This window comes from Sinohyriopsis cumingii, chromosome 10, assembly GCF_028554795.1.
Source record: "Sinohyriopsis cumingii isolate HCF-2022 chromosome 10, ASM2855479v2, whole genome shotgun sequence".
Lineage (NCBI taxonomy): Eukaryota > Metazoa > Mollusca > Bivalvia > Unionida > Unionidae > Sinohyriopsis > Sinohyriopsis cumingii.
This window is the reverse complement of record NC_142970.1, coordinates 36,442,608-36,466,557: the sequence shown is the minus strand read 5'-3', so window position 1 is coordinate 36,466,557 and position 23,950 is coordinate 36,442,608. Positions and strand designations below refer to the sequence as shown.

The following is a 23,950-nucleotide window of genomic DNA, read 5'->3' as shown; positions in this document are numbered from 1 at the left end:
AGAATAAATTGTAATGTCTCGAGCAGAATTTTGCAGATATAAAAAATCGATTTTGAATAGTTCACATTCAAAAATATATAGCAGTTCTGAAGAAATTTGAGATGCCATTAATGTAAACATGTTTGACAGAATAAAAAAAGGAAATCGTTTGAATTATGTAGGTTTGAAGATATCTAATTGTAATGGAGTCTGAAATACAAATATTAGTTAAATTCCCTTAATTTCCAGGAACATTAGAACTTAATACAAGGGCAAATTAAAAGACATAATATGCTCATTAAACCATTTTTTGTTTAATAATGTAATATTATGAACAAAATGCAATCAAGAATATCTATGCTCTGCTTTAAGTTTATGACAAAAGAGAGATCAGCATTCATACAGTAGTTTCCTTTTACAAAATCCCACAATTCCTCATTTCAACATTCACCAAGGTCAGCAGGTTGATCTATGCAAGTTTATGCGTGCTAATGAATATATATGGCATAAGGTATTACAGTACAATACAATACTGACATGCAAATCTAACATTTAAAATTAGTTTTCTTTTTCTTCTTCAAATGACATTTAGTGTTTTGAAGTGTAATGTTTAAACTACATATCTATATTAAGGTGTGACATCCTGGTATTTTTTCTGTCTATCAAGCATAGATGCACTCAGTTATTAATATAAAGCTATGTTATTAGACAGATACCATTCATACTCATGTATAAGTTGAGTCCAACTGCAAACAATATAGACCCTGATCTGCCAGTGTATTATGTTAAGGCAGATCAGGGTCTATGATGTTTATTCTACTGACTACTCCTAACAAACTGTATAGACCCAGATCTGCTGGCACATTATGTGATTGCAAATCTGAGTCTGTTGTGCAGTCTGCATTTGAACTTGACTTATAAGTGAGTATATATGGTAGATACTGTGTACTATAATCCAATAATTTGTATACCTTTTGTTAATCTGATTACAAAGTGTAAATTTTCTAGTAACCGTTAATAACATAATTACATCATATATATTTTTAAAGATAAGTTTATTCTCTACTGTAAGTTATGAAGGCTGCATGGTTAATCAGCTGAAATTAAGATGTCCAGACAGTTTCATTCTTTATTTCACATGCTCATACATGTATCCATTTTCTCTTCTTCAGAGAACTGGTAAACAAAAGCAAAGACCTAAACATGAACATTTCAATAGTAAACAATATGGAAAACAATTTCTCAATTCAAAAACTGTTAAACATAATTTTTAAAGTAAAATTCCTTGTCCTTGGATCAAATGCAGGCCTGACATACATGGCAGAAATTTGACAGAAATGTTATTTAATGAATATTCCTTATCTAAACAGAAAAAGTCATAAAATGGCAAAACCAATCAATAAAGTCTCTTAATATTTTCGTTTTATGTACAGTACTTGATTACGTTACTTTTAGATACTAATTTGAGACGTTGTAAGTAATTTACAATATCAAAATGAATGGATATGCAAGCTTTGGAAAATGTGTGGTGCTAACAGTGCAATTAAAGCCTGTACAACTGAGTCTTAACCGTGCAAGTTAGGTACTAATTGTATACATTAACAGAAATCCCCTACCTGGAACTCTGCCTCTGCAGTTGTCTCCTCCTGAGTAGTGAGGGCAAAGTCCACTTCCACACCAGAGGGCACCTCTGGGGTCTCAAAGGTGATGGTTGCTGCCTCCTCTTCTGGAGCTTCAACTGTGAAACTTTCTTCTTCCACCTCTAACTCACTCACTTTTATCTCTTCTATAAAGACAAAGAAATAAATATGGTGTTGTTAAATGTTTTGCAAGTTACTGACAAGTATGCATGCAATGTTATTGATTTGTATGTATACAATGCTTGTCACGGATTTTGACTTGCCTGTATGCATTGTCTATCATGGGTCATTGACTTGTTTGTATGCAATGCATTTCATGGAATTTTAACTTGCTTGTATGCATTGTCTACATGGGTCATTGACTTGTTTGTATGCAATGCATTTCATGAACTTTGACTTGTCTGTATGCATCATCCAGACCTTATTGACTTATCTGTACACAATGCTCTTCACTGAATTGTCTGTATGAAATATATTTGAAGGTTTTCTTTTCATTGCTCTAGAAAGCTAGTGTTCAAACTTAACTGAATGTCTGTTGGAAATGTCCAAAATTCCATAGCAAGCTTGAGTTGATTTTCAATTTATTTCAAAAAGCCAAACAAGTTTCAAGGACAAACATCAATAAATGTAATTATCTGAAATGGTGATTGTTGAACAGAGCTGTGAATTTCTTACCATAGCACTATTCAACTAAATATACAGCTTTAATGTTAAATAAGGCCAAAATTAAAGCAATTCAAAATTATGTACAGTAAAGACAAAATTTATTTGAACAGTAATCATAGCTGATCAAATAACATTTTATAACTTTAACCTATTATAAAAAAGAACTTCAGTACATTTTTTATTATTCTACAGATTTGTCTTACTTTTGCATCTCTTATTGTTTGTTTTATCTAGGGATACCCACCTGTGGTATTGAGAGGTGTATCCCTTATTGTACTGCTTATTTAAGGATACCCACCTGTAACCTTGAGAGTTGCAACACTTTCAGTTGATCCAGCCTCATTGATGGCTTTGACAGTGTAGACTCCGCTGTCCTCAGGAAATACTTCCGTTATCTCCAAGATTGTCTCCCCTTCCTCTCCAGATCGTATCTTATAGATATCATCTGATCTGATGGGCCGGCCATCATGATACCATGCAAACATGGGCACAGGTTTGCCTTCTGCTTTGCACAGAAGGGTGATGCTTTCACCTTCCTTTATCTGGATGTCCTCTATTGGTTTGATTATGATTGGGGCAATCAGCTCTCCCTCCTCAACCTAAATAAATGCATAACGACAATCATAATGCTTAGCTAAAATAAAAATGCAATTAAGAAATAGTTTAAGTTATAATAAAATATAAAGTTTCTTTGCTCTGGAGGGTTTATAACATTACTTGTGTAGTATTCATAGCAACTACAATTTTTTCCATAGATGTAATAGAACAAGAAATTCTGAAATATTATTTTTCAAAAACGATTATGAAAATTCTCTTGCAGATGAAATCTAATGCAAAATGTTTCAGATAAAATAGAAAAAAGTGGCTAAAAAGATAATAACCTGAATAATGCTAAACCTGTCATTGGTTTATCTGACAAGCACTTTCCAGTAGTGACATGCTGTGTACAAATTAAGAGATCTTATAATCAAATCAATTTATCTTATATTTATCCTTGTACAACAAACACCCAACAGCAGCCTGAAAAGATCTATTACTGGCACAAACCTCATGCTGATATAACTTTATGTTTTGAAGAAGTAATGATAACAAGGTTTTCAAGATGGCTGCCAAAGCAGACTATACTTGATATCACATTAGCACCATTTCCATTTAGAATTATCCCTTTACCTCATACAGTATATGACTTTGTAGGCTGTTGATATATGCATCCGAAAGTCACACAGTGTGGTACTCTATAAAGAGAATACCTGTTACCTATTTGACTCCATACACATATTCTTATACCAGTGTAGTATATGTTACTTTCAACATCAATTTTAACCATTTAACATTTTTAGTACACATCTATTATGTATCATAAGATTTAAGAGTAAAATCTGATCATTATAGCTGAATAAATATTTTCACAGAAGAAATTTTTATGTGCTTTAAAATCTTGAGAGAACTCATTCACCATCAAGCCAGTGAAGCCATGTGACCAAACATAGCTGCCATTTCTCATACTCGAAATTTACAAGTTATGTGTCAATGTTTATATCACTAATCATCTGAATCTGATAAAAACTCATTGTTGCCTATATCAACATCAAAGCCCTTGCCTATATCAACACCACAGCCTTTGCCTATATCAACACCACAGCCTTTGCCTATATCAATATCACAGCCTTTGTCTACATCAACATCACAGCCTTTGCCTACATCAACATCACAGCCTTTGCCTACATCAACATCACAGCCTTTGCCTATATCAACACCACAGCCTTTGCCTACATCAACATCACAGCCTTTGCCTACATCAACATCACAGCCTTTGCCTAAGTTATTGAAGTCCTCATAGTCATGATTCTAATTAAAAACTCCAAGTACTAAACAAAGTTTTCGACCTCCATTTTGGAGTGTGGAGAATCCAACCCAGTTACTTTAAATAGCAGATTATGACTAGAGCACAAACAGCGACATGATCTGACATAATGGTCATTTACATCAATGAATGTAGTATCAAATCAGAGGTTTTCTAGGAATGTGGCACTGTGAAAACAAGCTCAAAACAGCTGATGTTTACAGTAGGTGTCCAAATGTGCTTCCAAGAGAATGGTGTAGAGGCATCCAAACTTGCTTCCATGCATAGCAGAGGCATCCAAAGTCACTTACAAGATGTGATGGGTTAACTAGACATAATATAAAGTCTTTCTGGCAAAAGCATACTAATGATATGACCAGCCATCAAGAAGAACTATCTATCACAAGATTTTTAAAATGGCTTCCCTGGTAGTTGTATCTCCACCATTTGTTTTCATTTACAACTAACTAGACAACATAAAAAGTCTTTCAGTGATAACCTAATTATGATATGACCATTTATTCAGGAGACTTGAAAACGAGAAAACAAGGATTTCAAAATTAAACTGGTAGCTATATGTCTGGAGAGTACCATTTTCATTTAAAACAAACTAGACATCACAAGAAGTCATTTAGCACAAACTCCATGTCAATATCATCATACAGTCTGGGGAAGCATCTATCAGAAGATTTTTCTAGATGGCCATTGAGGCAGCACAATTTTCATTTATGACCAACTAGACATCCTAAAAAGTCTTGTAGTGAAAACCACATGTTGGTATGGCCATTCATTCAGGAGAAATAGCAGGAACAAGATTTAAGAGCTGGCCACAGTGGTGGCCATACTGGATGTCTGAACTACACCATTTTCATTTTAGGACCAACTAGACCTTGGGATGAATGTTTGTAAAGTTTTACTGCAATCCTCCCAGTAATTCTGGAGGAGTAGCAACAACAAACATGCACTAATGGACAGATGGATGACAGATCATATACTGTGTACAGCTAATTGCACTGGTACATGATGCAATTATATCATTTCTGGTCTATATGGTCTGCACATAGTGCAATCATGTCATTTCTGGGTCAATAACGTGTGTGGTTGACTGCACTGGTACATAATGCAATCATGCCATTTCTGGGTCTATAAACTGTGTGGCTGACTGCACTGGTACAAAATGAAATCATCATTTCTGGGTCCATAAAGTGTGTGACTGACTACACTGGTACATAATGTGATCATGTAATTTCTGGGTCCATAAAGTGTGTGGCTGACTGCACTGGCACAAAATAAAATCATGTCACTTCTGGATCTATACACTGTACAGCTGACATACATTATACATGGGTGAATGCATACTGTAATCATGTCACTTCTGGATCTATTACTATGTACAGCTGACATACATTATACATGGGTGAATGCATAATGTAATCATGTCACTTCTGGATCTATACAATGTACAGCTGACGTACATTATACATGGGTGAACGCATAATGTTATGATGTCACTTTTGGATCTGTTACTATGCACAGCTGACATACATTATAAATAGGTAAACACATATGTTATCATGTCACTTCTGGATCTATACAATGTACAGCTGACATACATTATACATGGGTGAATGCATAATGTTATCATGCCACTTCTGGATCTATACATTGTACAGTCAATGCACATATCACAAAGGTGAATGTGGTCATTTGGATAATGTTACAGAAACAGTAAGAGTCAGGCAAATGACATAAAACAATACCACACAAAAACTGTTATGACAGACACTGAGAGAGAAAAATAGCATGCTGACCTCTTGGGCTGTCACTGTGAACTCCACCTGTTCTTCAGCTGCAGTGGTCAATTCCTCTGTCACATCTTCAGCAAATTTCCTAGAATGGAAATTTAATAAAATTCAGTTTTTCCATTGTTACCATTAGACATGAACATAATTTATTTTCTACAAACATGTACATCAAATTAGCATGACCTATATTACTTTGTCCTCATTATAAGACAAGACTACAGATAATTACTATAAAAAATTATGAAATATTTTTGCATGTAAATTTGACAGCTCTGAAAAATAATGCATAACTAAAGAAGATTCTGGACAGCCTGAACACCCAGGGGACTTGGATAACTACAGTAGACTGTATAACAGGGGTGCATAACCTGTGGCCCACAGGCCAGATCCGGCCCTCAGGGAAAGTTAAAACAGCATAGAAATCAGGCCAGTGAACAGTAATTATATTACAGAAATTGCGGCCCTCGAGTAGTCTTAGAAAATACAATCTGGTCCTTGGCCAAAAAAGGTTGTGCACCCCTGCTATATAACCTGAACACCCTGAAGTCTTAAAGAACTACAGTAGACTCTTGAAAGCCTAAACACCTAGGGGACCTACAGAGCAACAGTAGATTCTGGATAACCTGAACACCCAGGGGACTTACAGAACTACAGCAGACTGTATAACCTGAACACACAGGGGACTTACATAACTACAGTAGTCTCTGGATAGCCTGAACACTTAAAGGACTTCAATTACTACAGCACTCAGTGTGACCTGAACACCCAGGGGTCTTACAGAACTACAGCAGACTGTATAACCTGAACACACAGGGGACTTACAGAACTAAAGCAGACTGTATAACCTGAACACACAGGGGACTTACAGAACTACAGCAGACTGTATAACCTGAACACTTAAGGGGACTTACAGAACTACAGTAGTCTCTGGATAGCCTGAACACTTAAGGGACTTCAATTACTACAGTAGACTCAGTATGACCTGAACACCCAGGGGACCTAGACGATTAATCTATAATTATGCAATCAAGTGAATAACGTTTAACATAATTATATATGTTCTATTAGATCTTGAAAACAAGTCAAATGATCTAGAGTGTTTCAGCAAACTATTTTTAAGCCAAAGAGATTAAACAATAAATATATGATTCCTGTCTCAGGGCTTGAAATGAATGCCAATCTGTTCTCATGACATTAATGACTCTGAAAAAAGATCACCAAAATCCAGCCATAGTTAATCTGTCAGAACAGTAAAAATTACTGCTGCTGGTTACCATAACAGTTAAGAAGTGTTCATGAGTAGGCATTCAATTTAATGATTAATTGATCTGTTTATTGTGTTAATTGAGTACCTATCAAAATAATGCACTTTACAAGGTACAATAAATGCTCACAGGACTGCAGTTAAACCACTCATCCACTCATAAAGTAAATTTGTGTGAATATTGTCAGTACAGTCTTTATGCACAGTGGAACAAACCTGGTGTATGACTTCCAAGCACTGACTTCATTTGTGATGATAGCAAAAGGTAGAGGATTTCCAGCTAGTATTGATCAATCAGAAAAAGCTGCGTTTGTCAACTCAATGAATTGTCCAGAATTATACCAAACAATGTTGTTTTAATATTTATATCATTGTTGACAAGCATTCAGTGCATTGTGCAATATCAATTGTAAAACATGTTGAAATATTTACAAGGTGCCAAGCTGCCACCAAAAGGCAGAAATTAGATTATGAAAAGATAATGTGATTGCAAAATGATCAGGAGCAGAGATGAGAAAAGTAGCAGAGACACAAATGGCTAACATATGACGCAGGAGAAGTCATGATGATGTCACTTTCAAAACTAAGTGTTCAGAGAAATATGAAAGTGTGTATGGTACTTTAATTTCAAGACTGGTTGGTGAAATACTGTTGTTGATGTTAATGAATAATAAATGTTGAATTAAAAACTGAAATGGCTTCTATCTGATTTTAGCAGGATCTGCAAAAATCAAACTACAAGTCCTGTACATAATCAACAATACTAATACAGGAAAATGGTGAAAAAATAATATCTTCACTTGCTTTTCCACAAAATGAAGTTAACAATACATACTGGTAATGTTTCTAATGTTAATATGAACTTGTAATTTATCTGGGTTCACCAGCAAATTGAGATCATTACCAACTGATGAATAGGTTGAATTGTATGATGTTAGAGTAACATAACTTTACATACAGGTGATGCTCAATGTCTGCAATAGACAAGTTCCTGAGGTTATGACATAAACCAAAAATTGACACAAATTGAAAATAATTTTTCCCACAGAACACTTGTAAATTAAGGGCTTATAATACCCTAATTTTTCAAGTAATGAGCATTTATGCATAATTTTCCTGGTGAGTGATGTGAGTCACGGCACATGGAGCCAGTATCAGCATAAAAATGAGTACAGTGGAACCAACTTAATTCATTATAAATTGCGTTAAAATGAAAGTGCGTAAATTGTATTGGCATATAGCAAGCATACCTGTATATGAATAACAAAAATTTCAACAGAACACTATGTTTAACATGCATATTTTGAACACTACATGACTTTCACATGACACAGATTCCCCTGCCAATAAGATGCAACTGACAAAGATACAAGTTAAACCATACAATTGTGCATATAAAGGATAAAGATCAAACTTGACTAAGTTCATAATATAAAATCTTGTGCTTGATTTTTTTCCAGTCCACTAGATCTGAAAATGATTGGAAAATGAAAGGTAGGGTAAACATGGGCCACAACTCCATTTTTGTTATAAAACAGTGAAAATAAACTTGACCCAGTCTTCTAAAAGTAAAGCCTCATACCAAATTTTGAATTTAAATGTGCTAATTCCATCAAGTGTTACTGAGTGGAACTGAAATTGACAGGCATGACTATTATAACTCTTTTAAGAAAACAATGAAAACTGAACTTCACTCAAATATTCCTAATGAAAAGCTTCAACCAAATTTGATTTAAACCCAAGTAGTCCCATTGTTATAGCACAAAAAAAAATTAAAAGCCCAAATTTAACCAAACAAGGGCCATTTGCCAGAAAACAGTAAAACTCAAACCTGACCCACGTCTTCTAAATATACAGCTTCATACTAAATATGATTTCAATCCAGTAAGTCTTTTAAAGGTTATTGTAAGAAATTAAATAGAAAGTCATGGTTCCAAATCAAACAGCCATAGCATCATAAATTCTGCTGAATAATTGTCAAATGGAAGTTGACATAGGTCTAATAATGTGAAGCCTCAGACCAGATTTATTTTAAAGTCACAAAGTCTTTCAACTATTATTGAGCAGAAATATAACTGAAGGCCTAAGTTCTATGTAAAACAAAAACTGTAACTCCAAACAGTTTTGACAGAAAATTTTGAAAACTGATTATAACTTTTTCACACAAAGCCTAAAGCCAAATTTTATTTTAATCCATTATGTACTTCAAAAGTTACTGGGTGGATACAAAAATGAAGATCTGAAGTCTAAGTCAAATCAGGGTCACAATGCCGTACAATTCTGCTAAATCGAACATTAGCACCTTCTTCTGAATGTAAAACCACACTCCAAATTTGGTTTCAATCCACAAAGTCCATCAAAGGTTACTGAACAGAAACGAAAATTTGTAGGATGTGATGTAACAAGATGGATGGACATGGGAAACACTTAACACCATGACAGATATAATGGCCATAATAATAAAAAAGCTTCAAGAATTTAATGACAGTTCAACCACCAGAAAAAGTGATGACTGGGTCTTGATACACCAGTAGGCTAATACAGGTGAGTCAAAAACTGGAAGGCAAATCAATTTCTAACTTTACCACAATTTCTACATATACTTAATTTTTGCAATATATTCCTGACGAATTGTATAAAAAGTTTTCAAAAATATGTTTTCCATGTGTAACAACTTACTTGGCCTTTCTTGCAGCAGGCTTCAGCAGGGACCTGAAATCAAGCTGTTCCATGCCATATACAACACCAACTTTGGTTTTCCTAAAAATCAACAGGAAACCATTTTTATCATGCACAAAATGCCATGCCTAATAAAACTACAATAAAAACAAAAAGCATTTTCAAGAATCCATAGGTGTTTATTCAGATCCAATACATATTCTGTTATACAAGACGGAAAACTAGGTTGCAGACTCCTATACATCTTTTCTTACCTGATCTCAGTGATCACATTACTTCTTTATTACCAGTCTGAGAAATGTTTACAGTGGTTTACTGTGGATACAGATGCCTCTGGCATTATTATTCAACATGCAAGGGGAAACATTTAAGGCAAAAAAAGAACTGTAACTCAAATTTCGATAACAAGACTTTCCAAATTGAACTTTGCAAGCCATAGGATGAATGAATGGACATGTGTAACACTATACGACTCCCCCCCATTGCACAAATATGGTGGTGGGGGTTGCAGGCAATATGTTATGTATCACTGCCATGCAAAACCACTGTTAAACAGTGTAAAAAAAGGTTAGTGAAGAAGATACATTTTAATCTTTCTTGCAAAGCTTACATTCTGTATATGGTAATATCTAACATGCATTACAATGGGTGGAAAATTCCTTGTTTGTCAAGATAGATAATTTAAGTATATAGCTAAAATGTAAAGCTACTGGTAATATAGGAAAAGATTAATGGAGATTAAAAAAATAATACACTGTGAATTATTCACTAATGAGGAAGGAATGCCATTTATACTCTGCTGACAAATTGTAAAACTATGCAAGTCTCTTTGTGTACATGTACTACCAATGGTGATAAATGTTCACAGTCCCACAATATTTGCCGTGGCTGGCCATAAATGATCAAATTAGTTTTATATCTAAAGTGACTGACCCTAAATTATATAATTAGCTTAGTTTCTGTAAGCTCTGGGCAAGCTGACAGACTGCAGCAGATATGATAATTTGTTTGAATGGAAAAAGTATAATTGTTTAAAACCCATCAAGCTTTAGTCATCAAACCTTAGTCATTGCTCAAATACTCATCTCTAGTCAGATTGTGACCAAGATTACAATAATGCATGTAACTGCTGACTGGAGTGAGTTCTAATAACTAGATTGTTCAAAACACCAATATTGTTGACAATAACAGAATGTGTTGATATTGTGATAACAGGATGTACTGCCATTGGTAACAGAATATATTGCAGCTGTGATAACAGAATGTATTGCCATTGTGATAATAATATATTGCCACTGTGGTAAATGAATGTATTGTGATTGTGATAACAGAATGTATTGCCATTGTGATAATAATATATTGCCACTGTGGTAAATGAATGTATTGTGATTGTGATAACATAATGTATTGCCAAAATATCTAAACTCTGAAAATTCTTGAAATGATCTTGACACAACAACTCCACGTATGGCACCTATTCCTCCAAATATGCAATTGAGCCTAACCACTCAGACTGGCTTAGAAATGTTACAAGGAATAGTGGTTTTAAATGCTACTGTAGGCCTAAAGACTGAGCCAACTACATCTAAAATAAGGTTATCACAGGGAAATCTGCCACTGAATAAAACTGACATGACAAGAAATTGTGAAACTTGTGAGTATAGTGAACTGCTTGATCATGACTGATGGGTATGTTTTTATTTTTGCCTAATCCATTTGATAAATTGGGAGGTTTCATGATCCAGTGGTCATCTATTCAATCACCTTAATATATGAACATGTTAACCAAAAATATCTCTACAAGACACATATACAGTTCCCAAAATAACACTATTGAAGCAAACAGTTTTTAATCAAAAAGGAGCCACAACTGTGCAAAGTTCTGTCAGAAACAGGGAAAATAAAGATGTCCTTTATGTCTTCTTGATGTAAAGCCCTATACTAAATTTGGTTCAGTCCATTAAGTCTTTCAAATTTTCTTGAGCAGAAATTGAAGGACAAAGTCAAAAAGGGACCATAGCTTTGTAAAAGTTTGTATTGAAAATTAAATCAAACTAAGTCTTCTTTACCTTGAGCCTCATGACAACTTTTGCTTCAATACATGAAGACCTTCAAAAAATATTGAGCAGAAACAATTTTTTTTGACATGGCGTGACATGGTGGGATGGACAGACAATCTGCCTCCCCTTGAGCAATCACAAATAAATTATCATATTTTTTTTATAAACTGCCATTCCATTGTTTTATATATAGCACTAAACAATAATAATCAGAGCATTCCAAAGCATGACACATGCAGGACAACATTTGTGTGTGTGCCTCTGAGATGATTAATTAATTCACTGCAAATAATCAACTTACACTTCTTGCTTGAGAGTATCCCTGAAGTCGAGTTGTTCAGCTTTTTCTTTTATTTCTATAATTAAAATATCAATATAAGATATTTGCAAGAATGACAAAGATATGAGAGTGTTGTGTCCATTACTAAAGCCGTAAAGTCTACACAGAATGAAAGCTCCCCAAGATGGTGATACATGTAAACTTTTGAAACAAAATAATATTCCAACCACAAAATAAAAATAAGGTAAATGGCAGACTCTGGGTAAATCACTATTAAGAAAATCAAATTAAATGATAAAGTGTTTTGCACTGAATTCTTTGTAAATGAATGAGGAAAAGAAAATTCTCCATCACACCATTTAATAGTCTGCTAAAACTGGTATAGCCTAAATAAATCACAAAACCACATGGAAAAATATAATTTAATGATAATAATCAAGTATCACAGAAATAATGAATTCAAAACTGAAATGACTTACCTTGAACATCCAGGGTGGCACTGCACTCTACCTCCCCAACTTCATTCACAGCTCGGGCAACGTACACCCCAGTATCTTCAAGGAAACATTCCGGTATAAGAAGAGTGCTATGACCTTCTTCAACAGATGAAATTTTATAGACCTCACCATCCTCAATAGGTTGGTTGTCATGGTACCAGGTGATAGTTGGTGTGGGCTGACCTGTGGCTTTGCAGACAAATTTGGCAGGTTTGCCCTCTTTGACTTTCAGGTCGTCCATGGTAAGGACAAATTCAGGGGAGATAACTTCAACTTTCTCTTCCTATATAAATCATAAATACATATTGCAATAAATGGAAATTACAACTGTATGAAGAACAAAAATCTATTTTTAGTGCATTCATAGACATGATACAAAATTACTCAAATTTTGACATAACTAAGTGTCAGACAACTCATCTGAAGATTGCAAAGTTTTAATAAGACCAGGGTTTATAAGGTATATTAATGCCAGCATTCTATAATTGAGACCAAAACCAAAATGTTAACAGGGCAAACGACTGTCACAGAATCAGTAATCTAAGTTTCATAAAGATTTACCCCAAACATGAATAAAATCCAACAAGAGGTTTAAGAAATAAAGGAGAATGAAATAATTTCAACCCAAATCTAAAAGCATGTTGTTTTTTTTTTACTGTGTCATAACCCAAGGGACAATGGGGAAAGCCAGTACAAATCAGAATAAATTGACTCAGCTTGACAATGATTCCTAGAGAATAAAATCCATCATGAGGTTTAGGAAATATGAGCAAATCAAAATACTTTACCTATAACTGATATCTTCTGTGACAATGATTACACTTTAACCAAACGTTAATATGAATCTTGTATTACTGTGACCCTGACACCTTAGTCATAAGAGTGAACATGAATCTTGTATTACTGTGACCCTGACCCCTTAGTCAAAAGAGTGAACATGAATCTTGTATTACTGTGACCCTGACCCCTTAGTCATAAGAGTGAACATGAATCTTGTATTACTGTGACCCTGACCCCTTAGTCATAAGAGTGAACATGAATCTTGTATTACTGTGACCCTGATCCCTTAGTCATAAGAGTGAACATGAATCTTGTATTACTGTGACCCTGACCCCTTAGTCATAAGAGTGAAGACGAGTGTTTCAGAATAAATTATATTAGCTTCAAAATGGTTCATGCCATGTATAAACATATTCCAAAACTGCATTTAGGTAATATATGCAACTGAAAAACTTTGGCCAACATGTTAGTGCAAATGGCCTATGTGACCTTGATACCAATGTCAAGGGGCAAAAAAGCATGTTACATAACAAATAATCTTACAATTATTATTATTCATCCCCAGTATAATTATTGAGGGCTCAACAAGAGTGTTAGACCATTTCTCCATCAAAATTTAGATGTTCTCACAAATCTAGCACCAAATTATATATATATATATATATATATATATATATGTGTGTGTGTGTGTGTGTGTGTGTGTGTGTGTAATAATTTCTCCATTGATATAATATACACAGTGTTCTTATCTAATATATATGAATGTTCTTAGGAATGTGCTAATAATAGCATGTCTGATAACTTAGATGTCACTCAATCAATTAAAATCTGTAAATAGCACAAAAAATATTTTTTAATTGCAACATACAGACTGCAAAGCAGCCAAGAAATCAATCCAAGATTTATCTGACACCCTGAAGCCACAGCATTATTCAATATCAAAGATGAGAACTCTATTGTGTCTAGTCTTGTTGTCTTTCACCTGTCCCTCCCATGTATAATCAACCCATAAACATACAAAAAAGACTTATTACAACAATGTGGCAATGTTTTAAACAGAATAAATAGGATTAAATCCATGATGATGAATCTGCATACAAATTTAAATATTCCAAAGCATTTCCTTTTACAAGATCACTTCCACGTTCTACTGAATCCCATTTCCTTGTCAAGATATAGCCTATAACGTGCTGAAAGTTCCATTCAAAAACAGCCCACCAATCATCCTCTGATTTGTGGCTTATTGTAGGCAATTATACAGCACTGACTTTACAAAGATATAGCTGAAAGTGGCATATGTGCTTTGAACTGAATTATGGTTCCTGATGGTTGTACACAGCTTGTGTCATGTTATCTTACCCAAAGTCATTATCAGCTGTGGCCTTTTTATTGTAGACTAGGCTCTTTCATTCAGATACATTACACAGCAAGTTCATCTGAAATAACAGCACCTTTTCTGCAACAATTTTTCTTCCAAATAACTTTTTAAAAAACCTGTTGGAAGCCATGTATATACAGTACTGATCTTGATATTGCCTTTCCCAGAATGCCAAATAAATAAGAATTGAGTGTATGTGTACTTACTTTGTTCAACAATATGTAGTTAAATCTAAACCATAAAAAATCCTCTACCTCAACAGATACATCAACCATAAGAAATACTCTACCTCAACAGATACATCAAACCATAAAAAATACTCTACCTCAACAGATACATCAACCATAAAAAATACTCTACCTCAACAGATACATCAACCATAAAAAATACTCTACCTCAAAGGATACATCAACCATAAAAAATATTCTACCTCAACCGTAAAAAATACTCTACCTCAACCATAAAAAATACTCTACCTCAAAGGATACATCAACCACTTTTGCCTCAACAGGTTTCTCAACTTCTTCAATAAGGGTGATCTCTTCTGAAACCTCCTCTGTGGTTCTAAAATTAAAGACAGATTTGTGATTTATTTCTGTCAAGAGAAGCAAATTTCCCCAAATATTCAACTCTGCGGAATCCACTTTCTTGCCAAATTCTTAAGCCTATCTCAAAAAGATGAAATGTTGGCAAGAGGTTACATTTTAATAAGTTACAATTTTTAGAAATTGTTTGCCATGATTTTTTACATAACTTTGGGGGAGGGGAATTATTTCAAAACATTGTATTCTTTCAAAACAGGCATTTAGAGTACAGAAGATTTCAACAATCTGAGATTAAACTTTTTTGTAAATCCTTTGATTAGAAAATACTGGTAAACCTTACTGATGTTGGTTACTGTAAAGCAACTGTGTCTAAAAATGATCTACACTTAGGATGATCACTTGTGAAATCAACAGTTCACTTTTCTAAAGTTAATATTTTTACATAGCTAATAGTCCAGGCAATAAAGAGCCACTAAAACATGTACGGCTTGTTATGCATTTTTCTTATGCTACTCTTTGGTTCAATATCCACAGGAATGGGTCATTATGTTAAGGAAAAAGTACTTGGACACCAATTGTCTATAAAAAAAATACCTTAATAAGAATTCAGACATCATCAAAGTTCACGATCGTAAATTCCTTATCAAATGCAAAAGAAAAGAACAAAGAGCATGATGAGTCAAATTTTTTTGTATGACAATTATGAACAGTCTTCTTGGTTGAGTAATCCCTAAAGATCTGCCATGGTCTTAAAATGTTCCAAGACTCAATCATTTTCTCTAATGTGATGGTATTGTGTGGTTCCTTTTGCTACTTAATAAGAGTCAGAAGTCAAAACATTTTATGTCAAATCTCTCTGAGCTCATATCACTATAATATTCCCATGTAAAGGTGATGTTATATTGATGTCCAAATGGAACGATTACTTAATTTTGAACTTTTCAGTGAGCAATCACTTTCCAAAAAAGAACTTCATAGCATGACACAAAGCATACTGTAATGGACACCTCTAGAAGATGATATGGAAACTGAAGAAGAGAATGGTGTTCATGCAAAAGTAATCAGATCCCATCTCAAAGACAATCAATGCAATGGATCCAAATAGTTCTACCATGAATAAAACTAAAAATAAAAATGTACTGCTTATACTAATATTTTCACCATACTTTGTCTTCAAAAGGGACTTATTCAAATTAGTCTTACCTTGGAGTCTGCTCATTGGAAGGTGACAGAAGCACATGTCGAAAATCAAGCTGTTCTGACTGATAATGCACACCAACTTTGGTTTTCCTGTACACAAGATTCATACAAGGGATGTCATGCATCAAGCAACATGCATATGTAATAATCATGTCATCAGAACTGAATATTACTCATTTCTACTGAGTTTTCATGTTTGATTAAAAAATATACCATCTATAAGCTTCTTTCACATTTCAATGAAGAAAAATTACAAATTTCTACTGAGCTTTCATATTTGATTAAAAATATACCATCTATATGCTACTTTTATATTTCATAGAAGATTTCTACTGAGCTTTCATGTTTGATTAAAAATATACCATGTATATGCTACTTTTACATTGCAGAGAAGAATAAAAGCATTTAAGTCAAATCAACCTGAATACTGTTTGAAATTTACCATGTTACAGGACTGGGCCAGACAAATTCCAACACAAATTTCACCAATTGTTTCTTTTTTTCCTAACCACTCATTTTTTTTTGTTGCTTGCCACAACTAAATCAACTGCAAACTTTTTGTACAAATCTCTTAAATACAGGTTAATCTGAATGTAGGAAAGTATTTTAATACAACTATGGGTAAATGTGTTGTTAAAAATAATTTTGTATAATGCATGGGTTGGTAATGTTTTTCCTTTAGTTCTAGGTGGTTACAAGACAATACCTAATGTATGATTCTTGCTGATACACTGAAGCTGTAAATGTGTAAATCGTACTGTACTGAGTTGTGATGGACAACTTACACTTCAGTCTTCAACTGATGTCTGAAGTCGAGCTGTTCTGAATCATACCTCACTCCTTCCTTAGTTTGACTGTTAATACAAGACAAACATTCTAACAAAAACAGCATGCAAGGAAACAGGGCAGCAATTCATTTAACAATTAGTATACTAAGTAAATAAATCATTTATAGCACAAGTCATGCTAAAATACTTGAACTAAGATACTGTATCAAAGTTAGTATTTAAACAATTCACCCACTACATAATCTCTTTCAACAAATGAGCTTGATTTATTAGGATAATGTAATAAGCATGAGCATTTTATACAATTCAAAACACAGTCAAACCTGACTTGAGAGACCTCTGCCATGAGACCACCTGTCTTGAGAGACCAGGTTCTCAATTCACCAACTTATTATTATGAACTGTCATGACATACCACCTGTCTTGAAAGACCATTATTTATGGGTCATCTTCCAAGACAGGTTCAACTGTATTATATACCATACATACAAACTTATAAGTTGAGTAAAAATGTAAACTGGACAGATGCAGAATCTGATATTATATGCTGACAGATTAGACAATCAACACAACCAGAAACACCAGCGCATAATATAATGGCAGATTAGAGTCTATCATGATTGCAGTTGGACCCGTCTTATAAGTAAGTATAGATGGCAATCACTGGCAACACTATTTAAACAGTTTGAATGATTTTATAATTTTAGGTTATTATTTTTATTAATAAAAGTTATTAAAAAGCACTATAATTTGTTTATGAAAATAGTTGCTGATTTTATATATATATATATATATATATATATATATATATATATATATATATATATATATATATGTATATATGTGTGTGTGTGTGTGTGTGTGTGTGTGTGTGTGTATTAACCATCTGTGACACATTTTATCTTCCTTGAAGAAAACAAACTTGATGATTTTTACCCTTTCTTCATTTTTTCTGATAAAGTCTGCAATAATGAATTTATTCTTTGAAAAAAGATAAAACTAAAATACCTCCACCACTGAGCACTTACACTTTCTTTGTTAATGCATTTCTGTAATCAACCTGCTCTGCCTCATAAATGACACCAACCTTTGTTGGCCTAAATAACAACCAATAACAATAATTATAGATAATACCATACTTGAGAATGAAAAAAAAAATAATATTTCATGCCGTTTAACTTAAATTGTGTTTCAATACATCAGTATTAGATTTAAATTTTCTTTTTAGTAAGTGTAAAATGCCTTAAAAGTCTCTTAAATATACAACCTTTAGACCATTTAAAGTCACACAAGAGTTTGTAAAAAATAATCTTTTCATAACTCCTATCTCAAACTCAAGGTTTAAAAACTGAAACACTTATGGTTTTACTTTAAAAAACATCAATTATATACTTTTGTTTCAGTGTTTATTTGCAATTGGATTAATTCCAACATATATGTAAGAAATGTTAATTTTTTTTATATGCGAGCCATATGCATATTGTAGGTTTAAACATACTTATCAATATTAACAGAATATGTTAATTTTGCAGTCTTGCTAAATAAAAATATATTGTGTTCATGAAAATATTATTGTAATTTGCTTTATTCTAATCTTTCATGGAAACACTTACACTTGTCTTGTAAGGGAATCCCTATAATCAAATTGTTCAGCTTCCAACTTCACTCCTTCTTTTGTTTTCCTATTCAAGCAAACATGCCAAATCAATAAAAGGAAGAAATTAGGCAGTATGCACAAGAAGGATTATGAATGTTTACCTAGAATTTAAATATTTAAAACTTTAAATACTAAATTCCATATCTTTTTAATAGGTTGCAAACATTTCATGACTTAGTGAAAAACAGAGGCATTCCACAAATAATCAAAGTACCCAGAATACTGGCAGATTATAAGGTTAGGGTACTACAATTTATGAAACAGGATCCATGGGTAAGAACATATAAATTATGAGATTTTGTTAATCAAGTCTCTTTCTATGATCACAAGCAAATATCAAATTAATATCCCCTGCAATCTGAATTTTAAATGTTCTGAGACAGTCTTTTTTCTTCTTTATCTCTTACAAGAAAATTGATTAAAAATTACTAAATCAAATAATTTTGAAACAATTATTTTTAGGCATTTACCTTTTATGAGCATTTGCTTCTGAAATAATTCTGCCTGAAGTACTATACAGAAGCTGTCTAAGATTCTAATGCCATTAAATTGCTTTCCTGTTTATTTAAATTGTTTTCCATAATGATTCCAGAGTAAACAAACGGGCACACAAATCTTTATACTTCTGTCTCCATTATTCATGTAACTAATCTCAGAAAATTAAATTGATATTTTTTATGGCATGTACTTGGATAATATTATTTTTTTAAAATTATTTCCCTTATTAATGTATGAACTGACAAGGAGATTCATTACACTTATCTAGTGAGTTTTGTTTCCCTATAATACATGAACTGACAAATAGATTCACTTACACTTGTCTAGTGAGTTTTGTTTCCCTATAATACATGAACTGACAAATAGATTCACTTACACTTGTCTAGTGAGTTTTGTTTCCCTATAATACATGAACTGACAAATAGATTCACTTACACTTGTCTAGTGAGTTTTGTTTCCCTATAATACATGAACTGACAAATAGATTCACTTACACTTGTCTAGTGAGTGTTGTTTCCCTATAATACAAGAACTGACAAATAGATTCACTTACACTTGTCTAGTGAGTGTTGTTTCCCTATAATACATGAAGTGACAAATAGATCCACTTACACTTGTCTAGTGAGTGTTGTTTCCCTATAATACATGAAGTGACAAATAGATTCAATTACACTTGTCTAGTGAGTTTTGTTTCCCTATAATACATGAACTGACAAACAGATTCACTTACACTTGTCTAGTGAGTGTTGTTTCCCTATAATACAAGAACTGACAAATAGATTCACTTACACTTGTCTAGTGAGTTTTGTTTCCCTATAATACATGAAGTGACAAATAGATCCACTTACACTTGTCTAGTGAGTTTTGTTTCCCTATAATACATGAATTGACAAACAGATTCACTTACACTTGTCTAGTGAGTTTTGTTTCCCTATAATACATGAACTGACAAATAGATTCACTTACACTTGTCTAGTGAGTGTTGTTTCCCAATAATACATGAAGTGACAAATAGATCCACTTACACTTGTCTAGTGAGTGCCATGTCCCTATAATCAACCTGTTCAGCTTCATATGTCACACCTTCTTTTGTTTTCCTAATGAAGTAAACATGTGAACTCAATTAAGGAAAAAAAAGAGGAAAATGTGCTAAAGTGAGAAAAACTGTTTAAAATCTTGCTCTGCACTGTAAAATGCATAATACGTAAAAAATTCCACCAGACTGTCTCTAATTTTTTTATAAAGTTTCCACTGATGTATACTCTTTCAAAAATTGTGAATAAATACAACAGGGAAGGTTCAAAAGTTTTCTACCAATTAATCTATCTTGACTTTATTGTCTTATTATAAGTTGAAAATCCTTTTTCAATCAAAGTGGTCCTTCTGTCAGTATAAAAATGAGTTTTTTTTAAATTAACCATTATTTCACTGTGATCTGCTTTAATAAGAAAACTATCAACTTTAATGTATTTTTCCAAAGACTGAACATGTCTTTCAGTGTTTATATAAATAATGTCATGAATACACATTATGATTTTCTTTTAGATACAGGTTATTTTCAATACAAATCTAAATTAAATTATTTTTTTTTCCAAGAGGAAAATGCTTAAGTTTTCGGATGTGTTTCTTTAAGAACCCAAACCTGACTGGAGTTTACTCAACAAAATAAAGGCTAATGAATCTGAACTTACACATGAGCTGTCAGAGTCTCCCGGAAGTCCTTTTGTTCCGCCATATATTTTACACCTTCCTTTGTTTTCCTACATGCAAATTGTTTAATTAGGGCAACACTTATCAAACAGCACACCCAACTTAAATTTTACTACATGATTCCAATTTCTGTTAAAATTTTCCATCATGCATATGACTGCAGAAATTATAAAAATTCATGTTCTTTGAAGTTAACTTGCATTTGTCAATATCTAAATGTCTATGTTCATTATAAAACATTGTTCAGAATATGTTTGCGTAAATTTGTGGCATAAAAAATGATTGTCAGGACATATGAGTGGAGGCAGAATATTATGTCCAAATGTAGCCCACAGTGTAAACCAAGTTCCTCATGAAGGCAGAAATGTCAAAGCTACAACTAAATTAGTGTCAAAAAAAATACAGTAAAACTTATTTAACTTCATGGCTGCAAAATAACTCCATTGGTAAAATCTTACACAAATACTTAAAAGTGTCTTTTCTATGACTTAAAAAAAAATCCCTCACACAATACCAAAAGCCAATGAACTAGATTCATATTTTTAACATTTCCTAAGGTTTAGTATAATTTAGAATTCAAGTTAACTATAGCATTTAAGTTTTAAGAAAGTATTCCTTTAAATGGCAATCAAGCCATACTTTCATATTAAAAGTATGTTTACAAATCCTGAATTAATCTTATTACATAAAAGAAACATCCTGTTTATAAAATTATTCTCTCTTAGATCTTTCAATTAGAACTAATTTTACTCAGTATTTAAAAGGTTTACTAATCTGGCATTATTGTAATATCAGTATTGTCACAATTTTATAACAGTTGTATTCTGGCATTATTTTAATATTTTGGATTCTGGCATTTTTGTAACATTTGTATTCTGGAATTACTGTAATATGTGTGTTCTGGCATTATTGTAATATATGTATTTTGGATTCACTGTAATATGTATTTTGGTATTACTGCAATATGTGTATTCTGACCTTATAATATTTTTGATCTGGCATTATTGTAACATGTATTCTGGCACTATTGCAATAAGTATTTTGGCATTATTGTAATAAACGTATTCTGGTATTATTGTAATATGTACTTTGTCATTATTGTAATATGTGTATTTTGGCATTATTGTAATATGTATTTTGTCATTATTGTAATATGTGTATTTTGGCATTATTTTAATATATGTAGTCTGGCATTATTGTAATATGTGTATTTTGGCATTATTGTAATATGTGTATTCTGGCATTATTGTAATATGTGTATTTGGCATTATTGTAATATGTGTATTCTGGCATTATTGTAATATGTGTATTTTGGCATTATTGTAATATGTGTATCCTGGCATTATTGTAATATGTGTATTCTGGCATTATTGTAATATGTGTATTTTGGCATTATTGTAATATGTGTATTCTGGCTTTATCATAATATTTTTATTCTGGCATTACTGTAATTTGTGTATTCTGGCATTATTGTAATATGTGTATTCTAGCATTATTATAATATATGTGTTCTGCAATTATTGTAATAATTATATGCACAGAAGTAATACTCAATATCTAAATAACTGTCAATTTAAAGAATTATTCTATTCAACTTACACATCTCTTTTTAGCTGTGATCTAAAATCAACTTGATCTGCATCGTATTTCACACCAACTTTAGTTGTCCTGTACATGCAAGAAAACAAAAACGTACAAAGCGTGTAACAGCCAACCAAATGCAGGTTTTTATTCAGCCAACTACTTTCACATATCAAAGTTAAGCATAACATAATGAGTATGAATATACCTGCTTATTATACGGTGGTCCCCCTCTTATACGGCACCAGGAAAGTGGCCTTATAAGATTCATGGCCTTTCCAGAGGGGGACTAAATTTTGTGTGAGAAGTATATGTAATGCACATAGTAAGAAAATTACATACTTCAAAGCATTTAATATCTTCATTTAAAAGTAACATTAATTATTAAAAGGTTTTTCTTGTCTTATGAATAGGCTTATTTCAACTGAATATACTACTTCTTATTCTTGACATAAGTCTGATATGCAAGCGGGTATTGTTATCATGCACATTGCAAAAATGTCATTTAAATCTTGGTACATGTACATACATAATTCTCTTTCCATTTGCTCCATTTTCCTACTGCTGCTGAATAACCTCCTTATCGGTTAGAATGTTGTTTATTCGAGTCTTTTCAACATAAAATTGTTTTATTCGACTCTTTTCTACATAAAAATGTTCAGCTAGTCCCCCCTCCCCACCCTACCCGATGCTCAGTAGAATAACTTGTGTTTTTCTAAAATAATACATCTCCATTTACGTGATGACATGTTAATGTTTGGTAATGATCTATTTGGCTGTTGCTAACTGTATGCGATTTAATTCTGCAGACAAAACTTTTGTAGAGTGGACAACATGCCTTTTTTGTAAAGAAAATTATATTTGTATTGTCATGTGATTTTTCTGTCTTTGTCTGGTACCCTGTTTTGTTCAAGGTTTATTTCTCTGTGTGTGTTAATCTACAGATTCTATTTTTAGCCTATGCTGATCATATTATGATCATGATAATTACATCCGGCTGTAATCATCAACGAGAATAACTTGACAGATGTGTGAAGCCCAAAACTTCATCATAAAATTGTTGAGCCCATTTCCTGTAAATGTTGGCTTTTATAGATAAT

The 23,950-nt window shown here is 32.8% G+C and overlaps 1 protein-coding gene across 38 annotated transcripts in view; it reads right to left on the bottom strand.

Moving 5' to 3' along the window:
• The window catches only part of LOC149789875 (uncharacterized), a 704,306-nt gene that overhangs the window by 378,667 nt on the left and 301,689 nt on the right, over positions 1-23,950 (bottom strand). For 36 of the 38 annotated variants that reach the window (XR_016423748.1, XM_089971883.1, XM_089971882.1 and 33 more), the window contains 13 exons: positions 22,869-22,937; positions 21,251-21,319; positions 20,585-20,656; positions 19,018-19,086; positions 18,433-18,501; positions 17,402-17,470; positions 16,620-16,706; positions 15,348-15,435; positions 12,696-12,996; positions 12,238-12,292; positions 5,940-6,018; positions 2,584-2,884; positions 1,596-1,765 (listed from right to left, as the gene is read on the bottom strand). Coding sequence is in view for 37 of the 38 variants with exons in the window: in XM_089971883.1 (XP_089828009.1) it covers positions 1,596-1,765; positions 2,584-2,884; positions 5,940-6,018; positions 12,238-12,292; positions 12,696-12,996; positions 15,348-15,435; positions 16,620-16,706; positions 17,402-17,470; positions 18,433-18,501; positions 19,018-19,086; positions 20,585-20,656; positions 21,251-21,319; positions 22,869-22,937 (1,498 nt within the window). In the remaining variant the exon portion in view is untranslated. The remainder of the gene's footprint in view (positions 1-1,595; positions 1,766-2,583; positions 2,885-5,939; positions 6,019-12,237; positions 12,293-12,695; positions 12,997-15,347; positions 15,436-16,619; positions 16,707-17,401; positions 17,471-18,432; positions 18,502-19,017; positions 19,087-20,584; positions 20,657-21,250; positions 21,320-22,868; positions 22,938-23,950) is intronic. The other 2 variants (XM_089971889.1, XM_089971906.1) reach the window with 2 other exon arrangements.